Source organism: Tursiops truncatus, chromosome 5 (assembly GCF_011762595.2).
Source record: "Tursiops truncatus isolate mTurTru1 chromosome 5, mTurTru1.mat.Y, whole genome shotgun sequence".
NCBI classification, from domain to species: domain Eukaryota; kingdom Metazoa; phylum Chordata; class Mammalia; order Artiodactyla; family Delphinidae; genus Tursiops; species Tursiops truncatus.
This window is the reverse complement of record NC_047038.1, coordinates 134902409-134923912: the sequence shown is the minus strand read 5'-3', so window position 1 is coordinate 134923912 and position 21504 is coordinate 134902409. Positions and strand designations below refer to the sequence as shown.

The following is a 21504-nucleotide window of genomic DNA, read 5'->3' as shown; positions in this document are numbered from 1 at the left end:
CCCTGCACACACGTCACAGAGAGATGCATCAAAGAACTGAGAGAAACAACACACATACTTAACTTTTCATCTGTTTATTCAAACAAGATGTGTCTAGAAGTTTAAAATACACTGGACACCATTATCCTTTGTAATGCAGAGAACCATTTAAAATGAGTTCAACTTCAGCATATTTTGTAACACTGGTCTATTAAGAGTGAATCCCTACCTGTATTCCTAGACTGCAAACAATGGGAACTGAATTCTCAGAGGGAACACATTAGGGATCATACATAATAGACAAGATCCTTTAATTGTCTCACTTCAATGCATACTTAAGCAAAACTGAATTCCTTATTAAGCAAACATTTTTGCGTAAGCTGCCTTCTCTTTATCTTTCTGTGCCTTTATCTTTTGCTTGACTTTCAGCAATTCTGCCTGGATAGCTGCAAAATAAATATGTAATATGAGTTATTTCTCAAAACATCCAAAAAATTAGGCTGGCCAGCAAACTCATGCTTTAGTGTGATAAAAAATGATATAACTCTTCGAAGGGTAACTGAGCCGTATTAACAGTGTATTTTACTTGGAGAAAGCAACCACACAAACATAAAAACCACAGAGCACAATTTTAGGAGACTGTCCACCGAGAGAACTAACTGAATTACACACAGATACGCCTTCTCCCTTCCATCAGAGGGGGGACCCCACTGAAGTGCCTCCCCAAAGACCTATGTCCACATCTAGACCTAGAATCACCATGTATACTTGGTTTATTTGAAAAACAGGCTTATTTTTGTCACAGCTTTCCAAAACTTTCCTAAAACATATTCAGTAGCTAGAATACTTAGGTAATGGCCACGTTCAGCTTAAGAAATGGTCCCAAACACTAAATTCGCCCTAAATACTGTGTCTTCTAAAGCTGCTCTTCCATCTAGAATTACAGGACAGCAGAGCACACAGTCTTCAGACACGTGGACAGTGGCTGCAGTGTAAGCTGAAGGCAGGACCCTGACTTGTGCTTTCTCCAGCATGCCTGGAGTCTGGCCTGGAACAGGCGCTCTGCAGTATCTGCTGGACAAGGCAACCTCTTAAGTGGCAAAGCGTATGCTAGTTCATGAGGATCAATTCTTAAGGGACAAAATGAACTTGCACTACAGAAACTGCCAACTTACCTTTATCCTCTGGTGCTATCTCCTGAGCTTTCTTAAGATCAGCCTTTAATTGGGAAAAAAAATTAAAGAAATATTAGGTTATGAGTTATGAAAGTGGTTTTCTTTTTTAATTAAAATTTAAAACAGAGAGGAGCTTCAAGATGGCGGAAGAGTAAGACGTGGACATCACCTTCCTCCCCACAGATACATCAAAACTACATCTACACATGGAACAACTACAGAACACCTTAGACCTCCCAAAAGGCAAGAAACTCCCCCACGTACCTGGGTAGGGCAAAAGAAAAAGAAAAAACAAAGAGAAAAGAATAGGGATGGGACCCGCACCTCTGGCAGGGAGCCATGAAGGAGGAAAGGTTTCCACACACTAGAAGCCCCTTCACGGGCTGAGACTGCGGATGGCAGAGGGGGGAAGCTTTGGAGCCACAGAGGAGAGCGCAGCCACAGGGGTGGGTGCGGAGGGCAAAGCAGAGATATTCCCGCACGGAGGATCGGTGCCGACCAGCACTCACCAGCCTGAGAGGCTTGTCTGCTCACCCACCGGGGTGGGCGGGGACTGGGAGCTAAGGCTTGGGCTTTGGTCGGATCCCAGGGAGAGGACTGGGATTGGCGGCGTGAACACAGCCTGAAGTGGGCTAGTGCACCACAGCTAGCCGGGAGGGAGTCCGGGAAAAGTCTGGAGCTGCTGAAGAGGCAGGTGGTGCGCGAGGAGAGGGGATTCAGAGCACCACCTAAATGAGCTCCAGACACGGGCACGAGCCGCAGCTAAAAGCGTGGACCCCAGAGACGGGCATGAGACGCTAAGGCTGCTGCTGCCGCCACCAAGAAGCCTGTGTGCGAGCACAGGTCACTATCCACACCTCCCTTCCGGGGAGCCTGTGCAGCCCGCCACTGCCAGGGTCCCGGGATCCAGGGACAACTCCCCGGGAGAACACACAGCGCGCCTCAGGCTGGTGCAATGTTATGCCGGCCTCTGCCGCTGCAGGCTCGCCCCACATCCGTACCCCTCCCTCCCCCCGGCCTGAGTGAGCCAGAGCCCCCGAATCAGCGGCTCCTTTAACCCCGTCCTGTCTGAGCGAAGAACAGACGCCCTCCGGCGACCTACACGCAGAGGCGGGGCCAAATCCAAAGCTGAACCCCAGGAGCTGTGCGAACAAAGAAGAGAAAGGGAAATCTCTCCCAGCAGCCTCAGGAGCAGCGGATTAAAGCTCCACAATAAACTTGATGTACCTGCATCTGTGGAATACATGAATAGACAATCATCCCAAATTGAGGAGGTGGACTTTGGGAGTAACGATATATTTTTTTTTCCCTTTTTCTCTTTTTCTGAGTGTGTATGTGTATGCTTCTGTGTGTGGTTTTGTCTGTATAGCTTTCTTTTACCATTTGTCCTAGGGTTCTGTCTGTCCGGTTTTTTTTTTTTTATTATTATTACTTACAAAATTTTTTTCTTAATATTTTTTATTTTAATAACTTTATTTTACTTTATTTTATTTTACCTTCTTTTTCTTTCTTTCTTTTTTTTCTACATTTTATTCTGAGCTGCGTGGAGGACAGGCTCTTGGTACTCCAGCCAGGTGTCAGGCCTGAGCCTCTGAGGTGGGAGAGCCAAGTTCAGGACACTGGTCCACCAGAGACCTCCCAGCTCCACATAATATCAAACAGCAAAACTCTCCCAGAATTCTCCATCTCAACACCAAGACCCAGCTCCACCCAACGGCCAGCAATCTCCAGTGCTGGACACCCTATGCCAAACAACTAGCAAGACAGGAACACAAACCCACCCATTAGCAGAGAGGCTGCCTAAAATCATAAGGCCTCAGACACCCCAAAACCCACCACCAGACGTGGACCTGCCCACCAGAAAGACAAGATCCAGCCTCATCCACCAGAACACTGGCACTAGTCCCCTCCACCAGGAAGCCTACACAACCCACTGAACCAACCTTAGCCACTGGGGGCAGACATCAAAAACAACGGGAACTATGAACCTGCAGCCTGCAAAAAGGAGACCACAGTAAGTTAAGCAAAAGGAGAAAACAGAGAAACACACAGCAGATGAAGGAGCAAGGCAAAAACCCACCAGACCTAACAAATGAAGAGGAAATAGGCAGTCTACCTGAAAAAGAATTCAGAACAATGACAGTAAAGATGATCCAAAATCTTGGAAATAGAATGGAGAAAATACAAGAAACGTTTAACAAGGTCCTAGAAGAACTACAGAGCAAACAAACAATGATGAACAACACAATAAATGAGATTAATTCTCTAGAAGGTTATCAATAGCAGAATAACTGAGGCAGAAGAACGGATAAGTGACCTCGAAGATAAAATAGTGGAAATAACTACCTCAGAGCAGAATAAAGAAAAAAGAATGAAAAGAATTGAGGACAGTCTCAGAGACCTCTGGGACAACATTAAACACACCAACATTCAAATTATAGGGGTCCGAGAAGAAGAAGAGAAAATATTTGAAGAGATTATAGTTGAAAACTTCCCTAATATGGGAAAGGAAATAGTTAATCAAGTCCAGGAAGCACAGAGAGTCCCATACAGGATAAATCCAAGGAGAAACATGCCAAGACACATATTAATCAAACTATCAAAAATTAAATACAAAGAAAACATATTAAAAGCAGCAAAGGAAAAACAACAAATAACACACAAGGGAATCCCCATAAGGTTAACAGCTGAGCTTGTAGCAGAAACTATGCAAGGCAGAAGGGAGTGACAGGACATATTTAAAGTGATGAAGGGGAAAAACCTGCAAGCAAGATTACTCTACCCAGCAAGGATCTCATTCAGATTTGATGGAGAAATTAAAACCTTTACAGACAAGCAAAATCTAAGAGAATTCAGCAACACCAAACCAGCTTTACAACAAACGCTAAAGATACTTCTCTAGGCAGGAAACACAGGAGAAGGAAAAGACCTACAATAATAAACCCAAAACAATTAAGAAAATGGTAATAGGAACATACATTATCAATAATTACCTTAAATGTAAATGGATTAAATGCTCCAACCAAAAGACACAGACTGGCTGAATGGATAGAAAAACAAGACCCATATATATGCTGTCTACAAGAGACCCACTTCAGACCTCGGGACACATACAGACTGAAAGTGAGGGGATGGAAAAAGATATTCCATGCAAATGGAAACCAAAAGAAAGCTGGAGTAGCAATTCTCATATCAGACAAAACAGACTTTAAAACAAAGACTATTACAAGAGACAAAGAAGGACAGTACATAATGATCAAGGGATCGATCCAAGAAGAAGATATAACAATTGTAAATATTTATGCACCCAACATAGGAGCACCTCAATACATAAGGCAAAGGCTAACAGCCATAAAAGGGGAAATCAACAGTAACACAATCATAGTAGGGGACTTTAACACCCCACTTTCACCAATGGACAGATCATCAAAAATGAAAATAAATAAGGAAACACAAGCTTTAAATGATACATTAAACAAGATGGACTTAATTGATATTTATAAGACATTCCACCCAAAAACAACAGAATATACGTTCGTCTCAAGTGCTCATGGAACATTCTCCAGGATAGATCACATCTTGGGTCACAAATCAAGCCTTGGTAAATTTAAGAAAATTGAAATCGCATCAAGTATCTTTTCCAACCACAATGCTGAAACTAGGTATCAATTACAGGAAAAAGAGATAACAAACACATGGAGTCTAAATAATATGCTACTAAAAAACCAAGAGATCACTGAAGAAATCAAAGTGGAAATCAAAAAATACCTAGAAACAAATGACAATGAAAACATGATGACCCAAAACCTATAGGAGGCAGCAAAAGCAGTTCTAAGAGGGAAGTTTATAGCAGTACAATCCTACCTCAAGAAACATCTCAAATAAACAACCTAACCTTACACCTAAAGCAATTAGAGAAAGAAGAACAAAAACCCCCCGAAGTTAGCATTAGGAAAGAAATCATAAAGATCCAATCAGAAATAAAGGAAAAGAAGTGAAGGAAACGATAGCAAAGAGCAATAAAACTAAGAACTGATTCTTTGAGAAAATAAGCAAAATTGATAAACCATTAGCCAGACTTATCAAAAAAAAAAAAGAAGACTCAAATCAATAGAATTACAAATGAAAAATGAGAAGTAACAAATGACACTGCCGAAATACAGAGGATCATGAGAGATTACTACAAGCAAGTGTATGCCAATAAAGTGGATAACCTGGAAGAAATGGACAAATTCTTAGAAATGCACAACCTTCTGAGACCGAACCAGGAAGAAATAGAAAATATCTACAGACCAATCACAAGCACTGAAATTGAAACTGTGATTAAAAATCTTCCAACAAGGGCTTCCCTGGTGGCGCAGTCGTTGAGAGTTCGCCTGCTGATGCAAGGGACACGGGTTCGTGCCCTGGTCCAGGAAGATCCCACGTGCCTCGGAGCGGCTGGGCCCATGAGCTATGGCCCCTGAGCTTGCGTGACCGGAGCCTGTGCTCCACAATGGGAGAGGCCGCAACAGTGAGAGGCCCGCGTACCACACACATACACACACAAAAAAACTTCCAACAAACAAAAGCCCAGGACCAGACGGCTTCACAGGCGAATTTTATGCATCATTTAGAGAAGAGTTAACACCTATCCTTCTCAAAACCTTCCAAACTATAGCAGAGGGAGGAACATTCCCAAACTCATTCTACGAGGCCACCATCACCCTGATACCAAAACCAGACAAGGATGTCACAAAGAAAGAAAACTACAGGCCAATATCACTGATAAACACAGATGCAAAAATCCTCAACAAAGTAGTAGCAAACACAATCCAACAGCACATTAAAAGGATCATACACTATGATCAAGTGGGGTTTATCCCAGGGATGCAAGGATTCTTCAATATACGCAAATCAATCAATGTGATACACCATATTAACAAATTGAAGGAGAAAAACCATATGGTCATCTCAATAGATGCAGAGAAAGCTTTCGACAAAATTCAACACCCATTTGTGATAAAAACCCTTGAGAAAGTAGGCCTAGAGGGAACTTTCCTCAACATAATAAAAGCCATATATGGCAAACCCACAGCCAACATCGTCCTCAATGGTGAAAAACTGAAAGTATTTCCACTAAGATCAGGAACAAGACAAGGTTGCCCACTCTCACCACTCTTATTCAACATAGTTTTGGAAGTTTTAGCCACGGCAATCAGAGAAGAAAAAGAAATAATAGGAATCCAAATCAGAAAACAAGAAGTAAGACTGTCACTGTTTGCAGATGATGTGATACTATACATAGAGAATCCTAAAGATGCTACCAGAAAACTACTAGAGCTAATCAATGAATTTGGTAAAGTAGCAGGATACAAAATTAATGCACAGAAATCTCTTGCATTCCTATACACTAATGATGGAAAATCTGTAAGAGAAATTAAGGAAACACTCTCATTTACCATTGCAACAAAAAGAATAACATATCTAGGAACAAACCTACCTAAGGAGACAAAAGACCTGTATGCAGGAAATTATAAGACACTGATGAAAGAAATTAAAGATGATACCAACAGATGGAGAGATATACGATGTTCTTGGACTGGAAGAATCAACCTTGTGAAAATGACTCTACTACCCAAAGCAATCTACAGATTCAATGCAATCCCTATCAAACTACCACTGGCATCGTTCACAGAACTAGAACAAGAAATTTCACAATCTGTATGGAAACACAAAAGACCCCGAATAGCCAAAGCAATCTTGGGAAAGAAAAATGGAGCTGGAGGAATCAGGCTCCCTGACTTCAGACTATACTACAAAGCTACAGTAATCAAGTCAGTATGGTACTGACACAGGAACAGAAATATAGATCAATGGAACAGGATAGAAAGCCCAGAGATAAACCCACGCACCTATGGTCACCTTATCTTTGATAAAGGAGGCAAGAATATACAGTGGAGAAAAGACAGCCTTTTCAATAAGTGGTATTGGGAAACCTGGACAGCTACATGTAAAAGAATGAAATTAGAACACTCCCTAACACCATACACAAAAATAAATTCAAAATGGATTAAAGACCTAAATGTAAGGCCAGACACCATCAAACTCTTAAAGGAAAACATTGGCAGAACACTCTATGACATAAATCACAGGAAGATTCTTTTTGACCCACCTCCTAGAGAAATGGAAATAAAAGCAAAAATAAACAAATGGGACCTAAGAAAACGTAAAAGGTTTTGCACAGCAAAGGAAACCATAAACAAGATGAAAAGACAACCCTCAGAATGGGAGAAAATATTTGCAAATGAAGCAACTGACAAAGGATTAATCTCCAAATTTTACAAGCAGCTCATGCAGCTCAATATTAAAAAAACAAACAACGCACTCCGAAAATAGGCAGAAGACATTTCTCCAAAGAAGGTATACAGATTGCCAACAGACACATGAAAGAATGCTCAATATCATTAATCATTAGAGAAATGCAAATCAAAACTACAATGAGGTATCACCTCACACCAGTCAGAATGGCCGTCATCAAAAAATCTACAAACAATAAATGCTGGAGAGGGTGTGGAGAAAAGGGAACCCTCTTGCACTGTTGGTGGGAATATAAACTGATACAGCCACTATGGAGAACAGTAGGGAGGTTCCTTAAAGAACTAAAAATAGAACTACCATATGACCCAACAATCCCACTACTGGGCATATACCCTGAGAAAACCATAACTCAAAAAGAGTCATGTACCACAGTGTTTATTGCAGCTCTATTTACAATAGCCAGGACATGGAAGCAACCTAAGTGTCCATCAACAGAGGAATGGATAAAGAAGAAATGGCGCATATATACAATGGAATATTAGCCATAAAATGGAACAAAACTGAGTTGTCTGTAGTGAGGTGGATGGACCTAGAGACTGTCATACAGAGTGAAGTAAGTCAGAAAGAGAAAAACAAATACCGTATGCTAACACATATATACGGAATCTAAAAAAAAAAAAAAAAAAAATGGTCATGAAGAACCTAGGGGCAGGACGGGAATAAAGATGCAGACCTACTAGAGAATGGACTTGAGGATGCGGGGAGGGGGAACGGTAAGCTGGGACAAAGTGAGAGAGTGGCAATGACATATATACACTACCAAACGTAAAATAGATAGCTAGTGGGAAGCAGCCGCATAGCACAGGGACATCAGCTCAGCGCTTTGTGACCACATAGAGGGCTGGGATAGGGAGGGTGGGCGGGAGACACGAGAGGGAAGAGATACGGGGATATATGTATATGTGTAACTGATTCACTTTGTTGTAAAGCAGAAACTAACACACGATTGTAAAGCAATTATACTCCAATAAAGATGTTAAAAAATAAAATTTAAAACAAAACTTTACCAATGCTTGGTCGTATTCTTTTAGTCCTTGCCATCCTTGGGCTCTACGGTACAGTGCTTTGGTATTTGCCGGATCTATTTCAAGGGCCTACAGAAAGTTATACAGTTAATATTTTTATCTAAGTACTGAGTACTAAGTATACATGCTGGATTTCCATTTACTGCCCGTTAGCTCCAAACCAGCCATTCACTGTTCTGTGATAAGGGCGCTGGGCCCTGAGAGCCTCCGGTTACACGCTGCTTTGTCAGCAGAGGGCGCCCAGTGCCCACGGGCGAGGGACCCACTTCCCTTCCAGGTCCCTGAGAGCCTCCCGCGAGCTCCCCCAAGCTCCGGGGCACCCAGTGTGGCCCAGCCCCCCTCCCCGTCACGCCTGGGTCTTGGCCCAGGGCCTCCATGCACCCCAGAGGGAGCAGCTGCTCCTGCATCACACACGTCTCTGCACATATACATACACATATACCCTGCAATGCCCAGATCCTTCAGCGTTCCCTCTCCTAGCCAACCCCTCGCTACTCCAATCTGCCCCTTATGTGTATCTGACAGTAACCTTTCTCTGTTGGAATTACTGTGTGGTGTCTATCTCCTGATTGGGCCCTAGCTGATAGGAGAAAAACATTCTGGATAGAAATTTGGGTACACTCATTTGGTTGACATCTAGGGGTTTTTCAGGAGCATAAGTAACTTTTAATAGGTTTATCCTCTGAAACATTTTAAAAATAGTGACATCTTTAGTAACATCTTTTAGAGGTCAATATTTCGATTTTACTGAAAAGGGTGTATATTACCTGCCTCACAAAGGTCAAAAAGCGATCCAGAGTGAAGAGCGATCTCGTCCTCTGTCGCACGTTCCCTCCTAATAAACACATTCTTATTCCTTATTCCACCTACCCCACTAAATTAGGACCTCATTTTATTTCCACTTGCTCGGGCATAGCTGATCATTGTGACCTAGATTAATGTGCAATATACATAAATGTTACTAGAGGCGGTCTTTCTAAAATATATGTTTTAGTTTGGAAAACTGTTCAAACAAACTGTGCAAGAGGGAGGCAGTCCTAACTGCTCTGTTTAAGGAAGGCAGGCTGCCACCTTGCCAGCTTTGTCGTTAGCACTCCCGGACGTCCCCGTGAAGGCAGGGCACCTTCCTATGTGTCCCAACAGCACGCACTGTCCCTGTACAAGTCCTGACGACCCTACGTTGAAACTGACTCCTTCTCCCACCAAAAAAGCTCCTCAAGGGGGGGGGTCTTTCAATTAAAACACCGAAGTGTCTGTTAGCTGCTTAACCTGCTCCCAGCACTGCACTAAACGCTTTACGTGCATTACACATGGTCTTAACAATCCCAGGAGGAAAGCAGTATTTCCATTTGGCGTACGAAGAAACTCAGACTCTGCAAGTAGGAACTTGCTCAAGATGGCAAAGCGATGATGCTCTGCTAACAACCTCGCCGGCCACAGTCGCAGTCATTCCTGGCTCTGTCTTCCAATGCCTGGCACATAACAGGCACTCAACTGTTAAGTGAATAAATGAGCTGAGGAGGAAAGTGTCTTCAGAGAAATTAAGTGATGTAGTGTTATAAGCTAAATGAATGGTCTGAGAGGAAGAACTGAGGTCCAAAATACTCAGAGATAAAGTGACTTAGATTATGTTTCACTGGGTCTCACTAGGTCCTCCGCAATAAGATAACAGTAGTGTCACATAAAACTGCTTTTGTTCAAAGTAGTAAGTCATCATCCAACTCTTTCAAAAAGGTAACATCAACAGACTTACCTCCAAACAGCTGTCGACTGCTCCCTGCCAATCGGACAGCTTCAGTTTGCAGGCTCCAATATTCAGCAGGCAGCTCAAAGTGACAGGCTGCAGCTTTGCTCTGCCTGCGTTCTCAGTAGCAGCCTTCGAGCCTTCCACATACCTGGAGAACACATCGGTACAAGCAGCCCCCATTAAGACTTAACTCTGCTCTCCTCCACTCGGTCAAAACGTGCTGCGTCAGTTCTGATACAAAAGTTCATCACATGCTAATATTAATGTTCTTAATGACCACAATCTTTTTATTAAATGCTTTCCTTTAGAAGATTTTTACTTGTTCCAACTTCTTTCCCAAAATGTTCAAAGAAGACAACTTAAGAACAATCCCCAAACCTAGAGATCATACAGTAAGGAACACTTCTATTTGTAAAGCTCAGGTTTCCATCACCCACTTTCCAGTGTAATTAGGTTTGGAACCAAGGCTGTCATTGTGGGACAGGGACTGGAATGGGGACAGATGAAGAGCCCTGTGGTGGTGATTCTGACTTGTCTTTTACTGTAGTTCCTAGCTGTTTACTGAAAAGGGCCTGGCCCCCAGAATTTGATTTCTAGAGTCTGTCCCCCACTGAAAAGAATCAGGGCTCCTTGGAGAAACTCAGATCTGGACACAAGGTTAAGTATAAGATGGGTCTGGACCATCTTGTGGCAGAAAGCAAGAGCTCACAGACTAACAGAACAGTCAAAGGGATACAGGAAAGGGGCTCCCATCAGACAATCGGGAAGCCTTCAAGCATCAGAAAGAACGACGGTAATAGTATAATTCGTTGAATTGATCAAATACTACAGTAATACTTTAAAAGAAGGAGGGGTAGAGGGTCTTTCAAACAGAAGAATGCCAGCTCGTAACTGCAGAATGACTGAGAAAATCGCAGTTCTGCAAGCGTCAGTGTAGTAACTGATTCAGGCAAAGGGCTTCAATGATGCTGAAACCACTGGATGAAAGGCTAGGAATGAGATGTTCACAAAATCTCACAGTTATCATCTCACGGAGGACTTATTATTTACAAAGGGGAAAGGTACTTTCATTAACAGAGACGTGGCTAACGCCACTTCAACCAAGTGCCAAAACTCAAAACGGGCGAAACTGCCACGTGCCTTCAGGACACGGTATCATAGGAAACATACACGTCACCTATTCAAGTCCTTGCTAAAATATGTAACCTCAAACTAACCTTGAGGAAGCAATAAACACACAGATGGTATTCCGTAAGACAACGGGCTTCGACGCCACAAAATGCAAATGACTAAAAAACGTGGAGATTAAAGATTAGAGGAGACTTAGAGACATAAAACCAAAGGATATAATGGATACTGGCATAAAAACAAAACAAAATTGAAACAACTGGGGACCTCTGAATGTGGATGACATAATGATATTTGGGAGATGTTTTCATAGTCTTAAGGCTAAGTAGAAGTGTGTCCTGGCTTCTCAGGAAATGCTTGCTAAAATATTGAGGGGTAAAGTGTCATGGTATCTGCAACTTCCTTTCAAAATGATTCTGCAAAAACAAGTGTGGCAGGGCTTCCCTGGTGGCGCAGTGGTTGGGAGTCCGCCTGCCGATGCGGGGGACACGGGTTCATGCCCCAGTCCGGGAAGATCCCACATGCCGCAGAGCGGCTGGGCCCGTGAGCCGTGGCCGCTGAGCCTGCGCGTCCGGAGCCTGTGCTCCGCAACGGGAGAGGCCACAACAGTGAGAGGCCCGCGTACCGCAAAAAAAAAACAAAAAAAAAACAAACAAGTGTGGCAAAACTTAAAAACTGGTGAACACAGGTAAAGGTACATGGCTATCCATGTACTATTCTTAACTTTTCTGTGTTTTGAAATTTTTCAAAATAAGAATCTGGAAGCAACCAAAGAAATGCACCTATTTCAATATACCTGGCTACTCTGCAAGTAATATGCCAAAAATAGAAAAAACAACTCTTGAATTTCAGTTTATAATTCAATTTCAAGTTCTTACAGCAATTTATTAAAAATATTTTATTACCTTAAAACTTTTGTGTATTTTTTAATGGCCATCTCCCAGTTCTGGGATTTGAAAAAAGTATTTCCAATGTTTTTTAAGTCTTCCGTTATTAATAAAATTTTATCTACCTGTACAAAAGAAAGAACACGAATATGTTGGGTTTTAGTATATAACGCGGTTTAGTGCTAAGTTCTATCATTGAGACAGACTGATATAAAAAGATCAAAATTTTAGGGCTAAACATTTTTAGCAGTTTAAGTACTTAAACTTTAACCCACGTGAAAGTACTCACATCTTTTACATCTATGTCTGCATCCTCGGGGAAGTCTGGATGACTGTCACCAGATCCATCCTTGGGGAATATTCCCCAATCATCCCCTCCCTTCAGTTCTCCGCAGTCTGCAGTAACGCACAACTGTAAAAACAACCCTCAATTGTAGAAGCGTCTACCATATTAATGACGACTTTAACAAGAGTCTGGGCTTAAAAGCTCTCCAGCCGCCAGGCATGAGCAACAGCGTCCAAGCTGCTTCTGATGCGACAGGCTGGCGTCGGGAGGCGCACCTCTGCACACACCCCGAGGAGCACAGCAGGGTCACTTCGCAGCACACGCGCCTGCTGCTGCTGTCCAGGAGCTCCGTGCACACAGCCTACGTGGGAAGTTTCATCGTTCCCCGTGGGATTCTCCTTACGTGGGCACGTGCCTTCGACTCACTGACTGCTGTTTCCTTCGCACAGAGTGGCAGCCCCCCTCCTGCAGGTCTGAGTCTCCAATTCCACTCACAACCCTGCCCGTGAGGGTGGAGTCACACACATTTACAGCACAAGCCTCCTGGGAGTGACATAATCCAGTCTAAACCCTTAAATGATTTATGTAGGCTGAGGAAACGGGCCAAGGAAAGTTAAATAACAAGAGCACGCCTAAACCACAAGTTAAATGGCAGAGAGGAGACCAAGGTTTCCCGGTTTCCTGCTCTCTCTGTACTCGTATACACACTGACTCAAAGTTTTGCAGGTCTAGAAGAGTTAAGTTACCAAAATCAGCAAGACTGATGCTGAAATCATAACAACCTCCTTTCAAACTGCCCTCATCTCTCCCAGTGTACACAAGAGCTTTGAAGAAAAAGCGGCAGGGCCAGGCTTCTTTAACAAGAGCCGTCCTAACGTCTTTCAGCTAACCATCATCTGAGCCTTTTACTTACATTTGCTAAGACGGCAGCTAGGATAACGAGGGTCTTACCCTGTCACTTGGTACTCACTTTGGCAGGTTTTTCACCTTTCACCTCCACATTCTCCAGAATCCTTGCCACACCCATTCCTTTAATCACTTGGCCAAACACCACGTGTTTGCCATCCAAGTGAGGAGTCGGAACCATCGTGATGAAGAACTGAGAGCCGTTTGTGTTGCGGCCTGCATTTGCCATGCTCAGTAATCCCTCCTTATCATGCTGCAGGAATACGTCATTAAAGAAAACCAAGGTTAGAGTTATTGTCTGAATTACTCTCTACCAACCATTCACAAAACTAGGGTGGACTGCAATACAATTTAGATCACACCGTGTAGTGTAATCTTACTTTGTACCAACTGTAACCTTTAATTCACAAAACGTGGGATACTTAATCCCTTTTTAAACTTTAAGAAAAGCTTATGAAACCGAATGAAGTAACAGAAATAATCATGGGGGGCAGGGGTGGCACTTCTAAACCGGCCGTATTGAGAAAGTGCTTACGCTTTGTCTTTAAGATGGAGACCTAGTGACTCGGCTTTGCCCTTTCTTATGACAGGGGCGTTTTTTTCTGAAAAGCACTCAACAGCGCTCCCGCTCTCAGGCCTACATTATGATTCTTCCTTTATGATTCTTTCTTTACACTGAGAACAGCGAGGGACATTCAGTTTAGACTGGAAGTTCCGTTAGGTCCTTTCCTACTCTCCAAGGAAGCCAAATATCATGGCTTTCATCCGGTGAAGCACTTCTTGAGAGAATGCCCAAAAGGAACTGCTGCGTACCTCCCGAAACGCAACACCTACCTTGGCCCAGCCTGTTCAAAGGCTCCGTGGCCCCACTGTCTTCCTCTTTCCACCTGACCCTAAGGCTTCCTAAACGCACTCCTTGTTGGGCCGCACGTGTAACACTCATGCTGGTCCTCCCGCCTAAGGTGCCTTTACCCCTCAACCTAAATCTAGCCCTGCCTTCAAGGCCACCAAGCGTGTAGAAGAACCAGATGCCCTTGCAAAAGGCCCCCTTGCTTCTTCTCAACATGTCCGTCACATGATCTTAGTGTTCATCCTTCTGGTAGCTTCCCTTTCTCCCTTCCAAAAGTTTGGTGCTCTTCCCACGATATTAAATATTATTAACCTTATTTCCTCACGCCTTTGTCCTTCCTCACTCACATCCCTCCCTCAAACTGGCATCTGTATTCTAGTTCCTTCTCAGCCACCTTGTGAGGTCCAGTTTGCCCAGCTTAAGTACCCATTCCCCCTCAGTGTCTTCCCTAATATGTATCATACTTTCTTCCTACAGCATACACAGAAAGTCACAATCAACTTAGCATTTACTAGCGTATTACTGTATTATTCTCCAGTTGTCCTATGTGTTTTAATCTTGTCTTTCTGGCAAGATTTTTAATTCCTTATCATGAAGGCGTTTCATTTTTATAAACTCTTTGGCGCCAGTGACAGTACTAGCTGCAGGCAATAAACTGTTTAAAAGACTGATGACATTTTATTCTCAAATTATCCTAATTACCTTGCTCATATTCCTCATTTCCAAAAAAAGTCACTTTACTTTTGTACTTACATGTCCATTCTTATAACCTGAATGATGCAACATACCCCAACGGGGACATCTTGGGACCAGGAAGATAAGAAGGCACAGGCACCACTAATGTCCTTTAGGAGCCTGGACGTTAACCAGATCTGCTAGTGTGCAAATCCCTTGACATCCCAGACATTAGCGATGCTTTTGTTGCTCTTCAAATTTAAGCATAAAGCATACCATCCCTCTGATGAGCACATTTCTCCTGGAAACAGTTTTGCCATATGGTGGCCACCCTTAAAAACACACTGGCTTTACTGAAGTATATAAACCTGGATCACAATGAAATAGCTGTTGCACTCTTGCCAATAAAATCACTACTGGATGAAATTTTTGTGCATTAAAGACGTATATTTATGGGGCTTCCCTGGTGGCGCAGTGGTTAGGAATCTGCCTGCCAATGCAGGGGACACAGGTTCGAGCCCTGGTCCGGGAAGACCCCACATGCCGCGAAGTGACTAAGCCCCTGCACCACAACTACTGCGCCTGCACTCTAGAGCCCGTGAGCCACAACTACTGAGCCCTCGCACCACAACTACTGTGCCTAGAGCCCGTGCTCTGCAACAAGAGAAGCCGCTGCAATGAGAAGCCCGCGCACCGCAATGAAGAGCAGCCCCCGCTCACCGCAACTGGAGAAAGCCCGCGCGCAGCGATGAAGACCCAACACAGCCAAAAATAAATAAATAAAATAAATTTATTAACCAAAAAAAGATGTATATTTACAAATATGATACCTTTCACAAATAAAGGAGATCTGAGCACATCTGAGGCATTTATCCTAATTCAACAAGTATCCCAGGCACATAACTTTTATTATCAAAAACACGCATTTTTGTCTACTTTACCTTATAATGGAAATTTTCATCTTCAAATTTTTCACCATAAATACTTTCTCCACCTGTCCCATTCTGATTTGAGAAGTCTCCACCCTGAATCATAAATTTCTTAATAACTACAAAAAAGGAAAATCACCATTAGAAGCTACAGATGACGGCAGCAATGCTGACTAACAGATATGTCGTAATGAGGACAACTTCTCTCCTGTCCTTCCCCGCCCCCGTCCACAACTGCAAACTCTTAAAAGGCTTTTCCCAGTCTGAGTCCCAGCTACTCCCACTCCCTGATGGCCCACTAACACTCAAAGAACAGTCCGCGTGGCACCTCCCCTACAGAACTGTCAGACCCCAAAACTGGAACTCCTTATTTTTCTCCAACAGCATCTTGATTCTACCTCCCTTTTATCATATGTATCATAATGATCTGTCTCTCCCGGCAAACAATTACGTACAGCAACTCCTTTTTTCCTCCTTGGTAACCATGTGCATGGCAGGGCACATAATGGTTACTCAAAAATGCTACTGAATAACCAATTATTCCCAAGAGGTTTGTTACACTGTAATGCAAGTACTTCAGCAAATATTATCACTTAGTAGCAAGGGTTCCCAAGAACACTGCCGCATGCTCAGAGATTTCCCAGGACTCACAGAACTCGGTATCTGTTTGTATTACACGGATGTAGTAAGTAAGAAGACACAGCTGGATGACAGGAAGAGAAGATACGGGCAGAGCCTGGAGGAATCCAGGTGTTCCCTTATGCTCCCTCGCTCCCATGAACGGTCACAGGGCACATTCCTCCTCCCCCCAGCAAAGAAATGCAGCAACATGTGCACAGTGTTTCTCCCCAGGAGAGCCCTGTAGAGACTCAGCACCCGAGGTCTCTGCTGGGGCTGATCCTGCAGGCACTGTCTGCCCAGCAGGAAGCAAACTTCCAGACTCCCAAAGGAGAGCACTGTCCAGCATAAATCAGATTGCACAAAGAGTCTAGGCAGAGTAAATCACCTCCAGGATTCAGAGAGAGGTTCAAGCGCCACGCTCCCTGACTCCAGGCAGTGGCCACCCTTGCAAGTAGACTCTTCTAAGGCCAGCAGCCTCAGGCCTGATACGTTAACTCTTTTCTGCACACCCTTTATTAGCACACAGGCACTCCTCCATTTATTGCGCTTTGCAGATACTGTGTTTTTTTTCTTTACAACTTGCAAGGCTTGTGGCAATCCTGCATAGAGCAAGTCTATCAGTGCCATTTTTTTTTCAAAAGCATTTGCTCATTTCATATCTCTGTGTCAAATTTGGTAATTCTTGCAATATTTCAAACTTTCATTATTATTTGTTATGGTGATCTGTGATGAGTAATCTTTGATGTTACTACTATAATTGTTTGGGCATTTTTTAGCAATAAAGTATTTTTAGATTAAGGTACATACTATTTTTTCAGACATAATGTTATTACACACAATAGACTACAGTATAAACATAACTTTTATATGCACTGGGAAACCAAAAATTTGTGTGACTTGCTTTACTGCAATATTCGCTTTATTGCAGTGGACTGGAACTGAACCTGCAATATCTCCATGGTTTGCTTATATTTTGGTAGTTTATTAAACGTGAAAGTAAATCAACAGTTTAAGTATTTTAAAATCACTGTTAGGGGCTTCCCTGGTGGCACAGTGGTTGAGAATCTGCCTGCTAATGCAGGGGACACGGGTTCGAGCCCTGGTCTGGGAGGATCCCACATGCCGTGGAGCAACTAGGCCCGTGGGCCACAACTACTGAGCCTGTGCGTCTGGAGCCTGTGCTCCGCAAAAAGAGAGGCCGCGATAGGGAGAGGCCCGCACACTGCGATGAAGAGTGGCCCTCACTTGCCACAACTAGAGAAAGCCCTCACACAGAAACGAAGACCCAAAACAACAAAAATAAATAAAAGAAATTAATAAACTCCTACCCCCAACATCTTCTTTTAAAAAAAATCACTGTTAATTTTTTCTTAATCAAGTTTTAGAAGAATTTAAATACTCATAATTATAGTTTAACTCATTTGTTTATTCATTGAACAAATATTTATTGCGGGCCTACTCAATAACTATGCTGGATGCTAAGGACAAAATGGTGAGAAGATACAGTTTCTGAACTCATGGAGCCTACAGTCTATTGGGGGAGCCATCAAATAATCACTGAACAAAGGTATGACTACACAGTGTGAAAAGTCACCTTTTGATCACACATCACACCAGGTGTCCAAGACACAGAATCTTTAAGTTGGCTGCAGCCTTCCCAAGCAATCCTGCCCAAGAAGTAGGCATAACTTTCTGTCACCAGGTAGTCAAGCTACCCAAGCTCTGTTTACCATGGCCACACCCTGGTGAAGCTAAGGTAGTCCATTTCTGTATAAATAAACCTTAGTACCCTCCCATAATTAATTCCACCTTCCACAGACCAACCTTTATGAAACTAAGCTATCATCTCAGATCTCAAAGCATCCTTTTGGAAACTAACAGTAATTTTTTTTTTTTTTTGGTTCATACAGTTTGGAGGACTTTTTTCAATTGAGGTAAAATTTACATAGCATAAAATTAACCACTAACCATTTTAAAGTGTACAATTCAGTGACATTTAGTACATTCACAGTATTGGCAATTATCACCTCTGTCTAGTTTCAAGTTCTTTTCATCACCCCAAAATGAAACCTTGTACAAATTAAAAGCAGTCACTCCCCATCCCTCTACCCCTAGCCCCTGGCAACCACCAATCTGCTTTCTGTCTCTATGGATTTATCTGTTCTGGATATTTCATATAAATGAAGTTAAACAACAAGTGACCTTTTGTTTTTGTGTCTTGCTTTTATCACTTAGCATAATATTTTCGAGGTTTGTCCCCATGGTACCATGTATCAGTACTTCATTACTTTTTATGGCTGAATAATAATCCAATATATGTAATTGTTAACTCTCACCCTCTACTTAGTGTTTTCTTCCCTAACTCCTAAAGAACAGGATTCAATCACCTATAAGGAAAACCAGATTCAGAAAACGCATTCGTACTTCTATGGAAAGGACATCCTTTGAAATGTAGAGGTTTCCCAGTGGTGGGTCCAATGCCTTTTTCTCCTGTACACAATGCACGAAAATTTTCTGCAGTTTTGGGTACAATATCTGCAAACAATTCCAAGACAATTCGACCAACTGAAAGAAAAAATGAAACTGTGTCAGTATGCAGAACAACCAGCTAAATAAGCAAATGGTAAAAGGAGAGTTGGTAATTTTATGGTGACTGAAATACCGAGTTCTCTTTTTTGGTCAGTTTTCTAATATTCAAATTCAGTCTACCTCATGTTAAGTATCATGTATCTAGATGAATTTGAAACAATTATTTTACTACATCTTACAAAAGATCATCAACACAGCAGCCAGAAGAGTAGCACCATTTAAGGACACCATGAATTAGGAATGGTTTTCATTTGATTAATTTCTCTGACATGTGCTCATAACTTCCCATCACCAAGTAACCAACAGGAGAAAATGAAACATCCTGAGGGGTCACGTCGGCCATGCTGTAGGTACAGCTGTAGTCTTTGTGCTCTGTGGAACCTGCCCAGTGCTGCCTCTGAAGCAAAAGCTAAAAAGTTCACATTCTAGACAATTCCTAAGGCAGGTAAAAGATAAACCTGGCACTAAATTTCAAAACAAAATCAAAGTACTGATACATATAAGTCTGTGTGTTGCGGGGGGGTGTGTATGCGCGCGCGGTCAATGGAAGAGGATCACCTGCCCCACCAGTAAGCAAAGGATGTTGCAGCCATCGAGCCCTCTCATTACAGCCGCCTGCACAGTGAGCCCTGCGGGAGCTCAGCATAAAGACAAACGGGCTGCCCAGTGCCAAGCCCACCGAGCCCTCAGCCGCTGCAGCCAGCCCAAAGGTGCCCCCTGAGGAGACTCAGGGTGAGAAAGCACAGGACGCTGGCCCCGGCAGCCGAGGTGCACGTCCAAGGAAGGGTTTCAGTGAGTCCGGACTCTTGCATCTCCCTATACACAGAAAAGCGCTACGTCCCTTAACTTGACATGCCTGGTTTCCTCTGTTAACGGTCATCTTTTGATGTTCCCACGACCTGGTTTTTGTTGCAAAAACTCCTATATATCCCGGCTCCTCCCTTAGCCCTTCAGAGCAGTCCTCAGAGCTATCTGCCAGGCTGCACCCCGGCCTTAACGTCCTCAGTTTTGTCCACCAAATAAAACAAAAATCCGGAACTTTTAGGCGACGGGAGCCCCCGAGACGCATATCCGGGGTTTTCTGAATGTCCCCCAAACATAAAAGCAGGTGGCGGGGAAGGGCGGCCAAGTCGGGCGAGACAGACCCAAAGGCCGCCACCACCCCCGAACAGAAACCTCCAGAAACTTCCGCACGCCCCAGGGCACCGGTACAAGGTCGCGGGCCCGCCCCAGCCTCTGGGACCCCGACCCCGGGAGCCCCGCCTCCTCACCTCGCTCCCCTCCGACGTCCACGTCCAAGAAGACTCGGGGGTTACTGGGGTTGGACGGCTTAGCCTGGGGGGACGGGTGCGACATTGTGGCCCGCAGACGTGTTCGCGAGCTCCTCGGAACACCCCGTGGCCGCCGCGCAGCCCGAACCCCAAAACCGGCTGCGTCTGCGAAGAACGGCGGCACTGGCGACCAGCTTCCCACAGGAGCCCGGAGGCCGCGGCCCGACTGTCCGGCGTCTCCGCCCGACTTCCGGCGTCTCCGCCCAACTTCCGGCGTCTCCGCCCGACTTCCGGCGTCTCCGCCCGACTTCCGGCGTCTCCTCCCGCCCTCCGGCGGCGTCTGACTGCGCTCTCGGCCGTGCTCTCCTGGTCGTGCTTTCTCTGCCCCCGGCCTGCCCTGTTTTCTCGCTCACTGAAGCCGCAGCCCCAGGTATTTCTATCCCTGTCGCTCGAGCTTTATGGTTCTTCCTGCCGTCGTGGCGTGGGGGAGAGCGTGTCGGACAGCCACGCCCCTTCCAGCCTCCGGGTCCCGCTCACTAGCGAGGGGCCGCTGCTGTGAAGCTCCGTTTGTCTGGGAAACGGGGCAGGAAATGCCAAGGTCCGGGGGTTTGGGGCAGCCTGGCGGCTGTGTTGTGCTTCGATTCTCGCCCGGCCGTGGGAGTGAGGCGGGGGCCGGGCGGAGGGTTCCCGGAGCCGCGGCCTTGCTGTCGCCCGGGTCCCCGTAGGGGCGTGTGTGCAGGCCTCTGGCCCCGCCGCGGGGCAGCACGCCCTCGCCTCTTCGTGCAGCCTAATTCTGGAGAAGGGTGGTGTGGTCCTTAGCACTTCGCAGCGTTCTCGTTGCTTATTAACTTCCTGCTTCATTTGTCACCTCCCGTTAGAATGGAACCCCGGGCAAGAATTGTCTTTTCTTTTCCTCTTTCTGTCCCCGACGCTTCTCCCGGTGTCTGGCCTTGAGAATGTTTATGAGAAAATGTTAGCAAGAGCGTTCGTCTCCATGTGCCTTTATGGACAACTCCAGAAGGGCCGCTCCATCAGCTTCTCTCGCTGACCTTTTCAAATTCCAGCGCCTTAAAATT

At 44.3% G+C, this 21504-nt stretch overlaps 1 protein-coding gene across 3 annotated transcripts; it reads right to left on the bottom strand.

Annotated features, from left to right (window-relative positions):
* Nucleotides 1-58: 58 nt before the first annotated feature.
* Nucleotides 59-20679, bottom strand: PPID (peptidylprolyl isomerase D). Of its 3 annotated transcripts, XR_004526796.2 has the most exons (11): nt 20429-20677; nt 18993-19133; nt 15960-16066; nt 13558-13746; nt 12591-12713; nt 12320-12426; nt 10293-10434; nt 8522-8608; nt 3098-3149; nt 1155-1197; nt 355-425 (listed from the first exon to the last, which is right to left on the bottom strand). XR_004526796.2 is itself a non-coding variant. In XM_033857418.2 (10 exons), exons 1-10 carry the CDS (start codon nt 20511-20513, stop codon nt 920-922), a joined length of 1155 nt encoding a protein of 384 aa, XP_033713309.1. In that variant the 5' UTR covers nt 20514-20679; the 3' UTR covers nt 59-919. The 3 variants fall into 3 exon arrangements, 2 of the variants coding, with proteins under 2 accessions (XP_033713309.1, XP_033713310.1); XM_033857418.2 differs by lacking the exon at nt 3098-3149 and having other exon boundaries at nt 59-1050; nt 20429-20679; XM_033857419.2 differs by lacking the exon at nt 3098-3149 and having other exon boundaries at nt 59-425.
* Nucleotides 20680-21504: the final 825 nt, after the last annotated feature.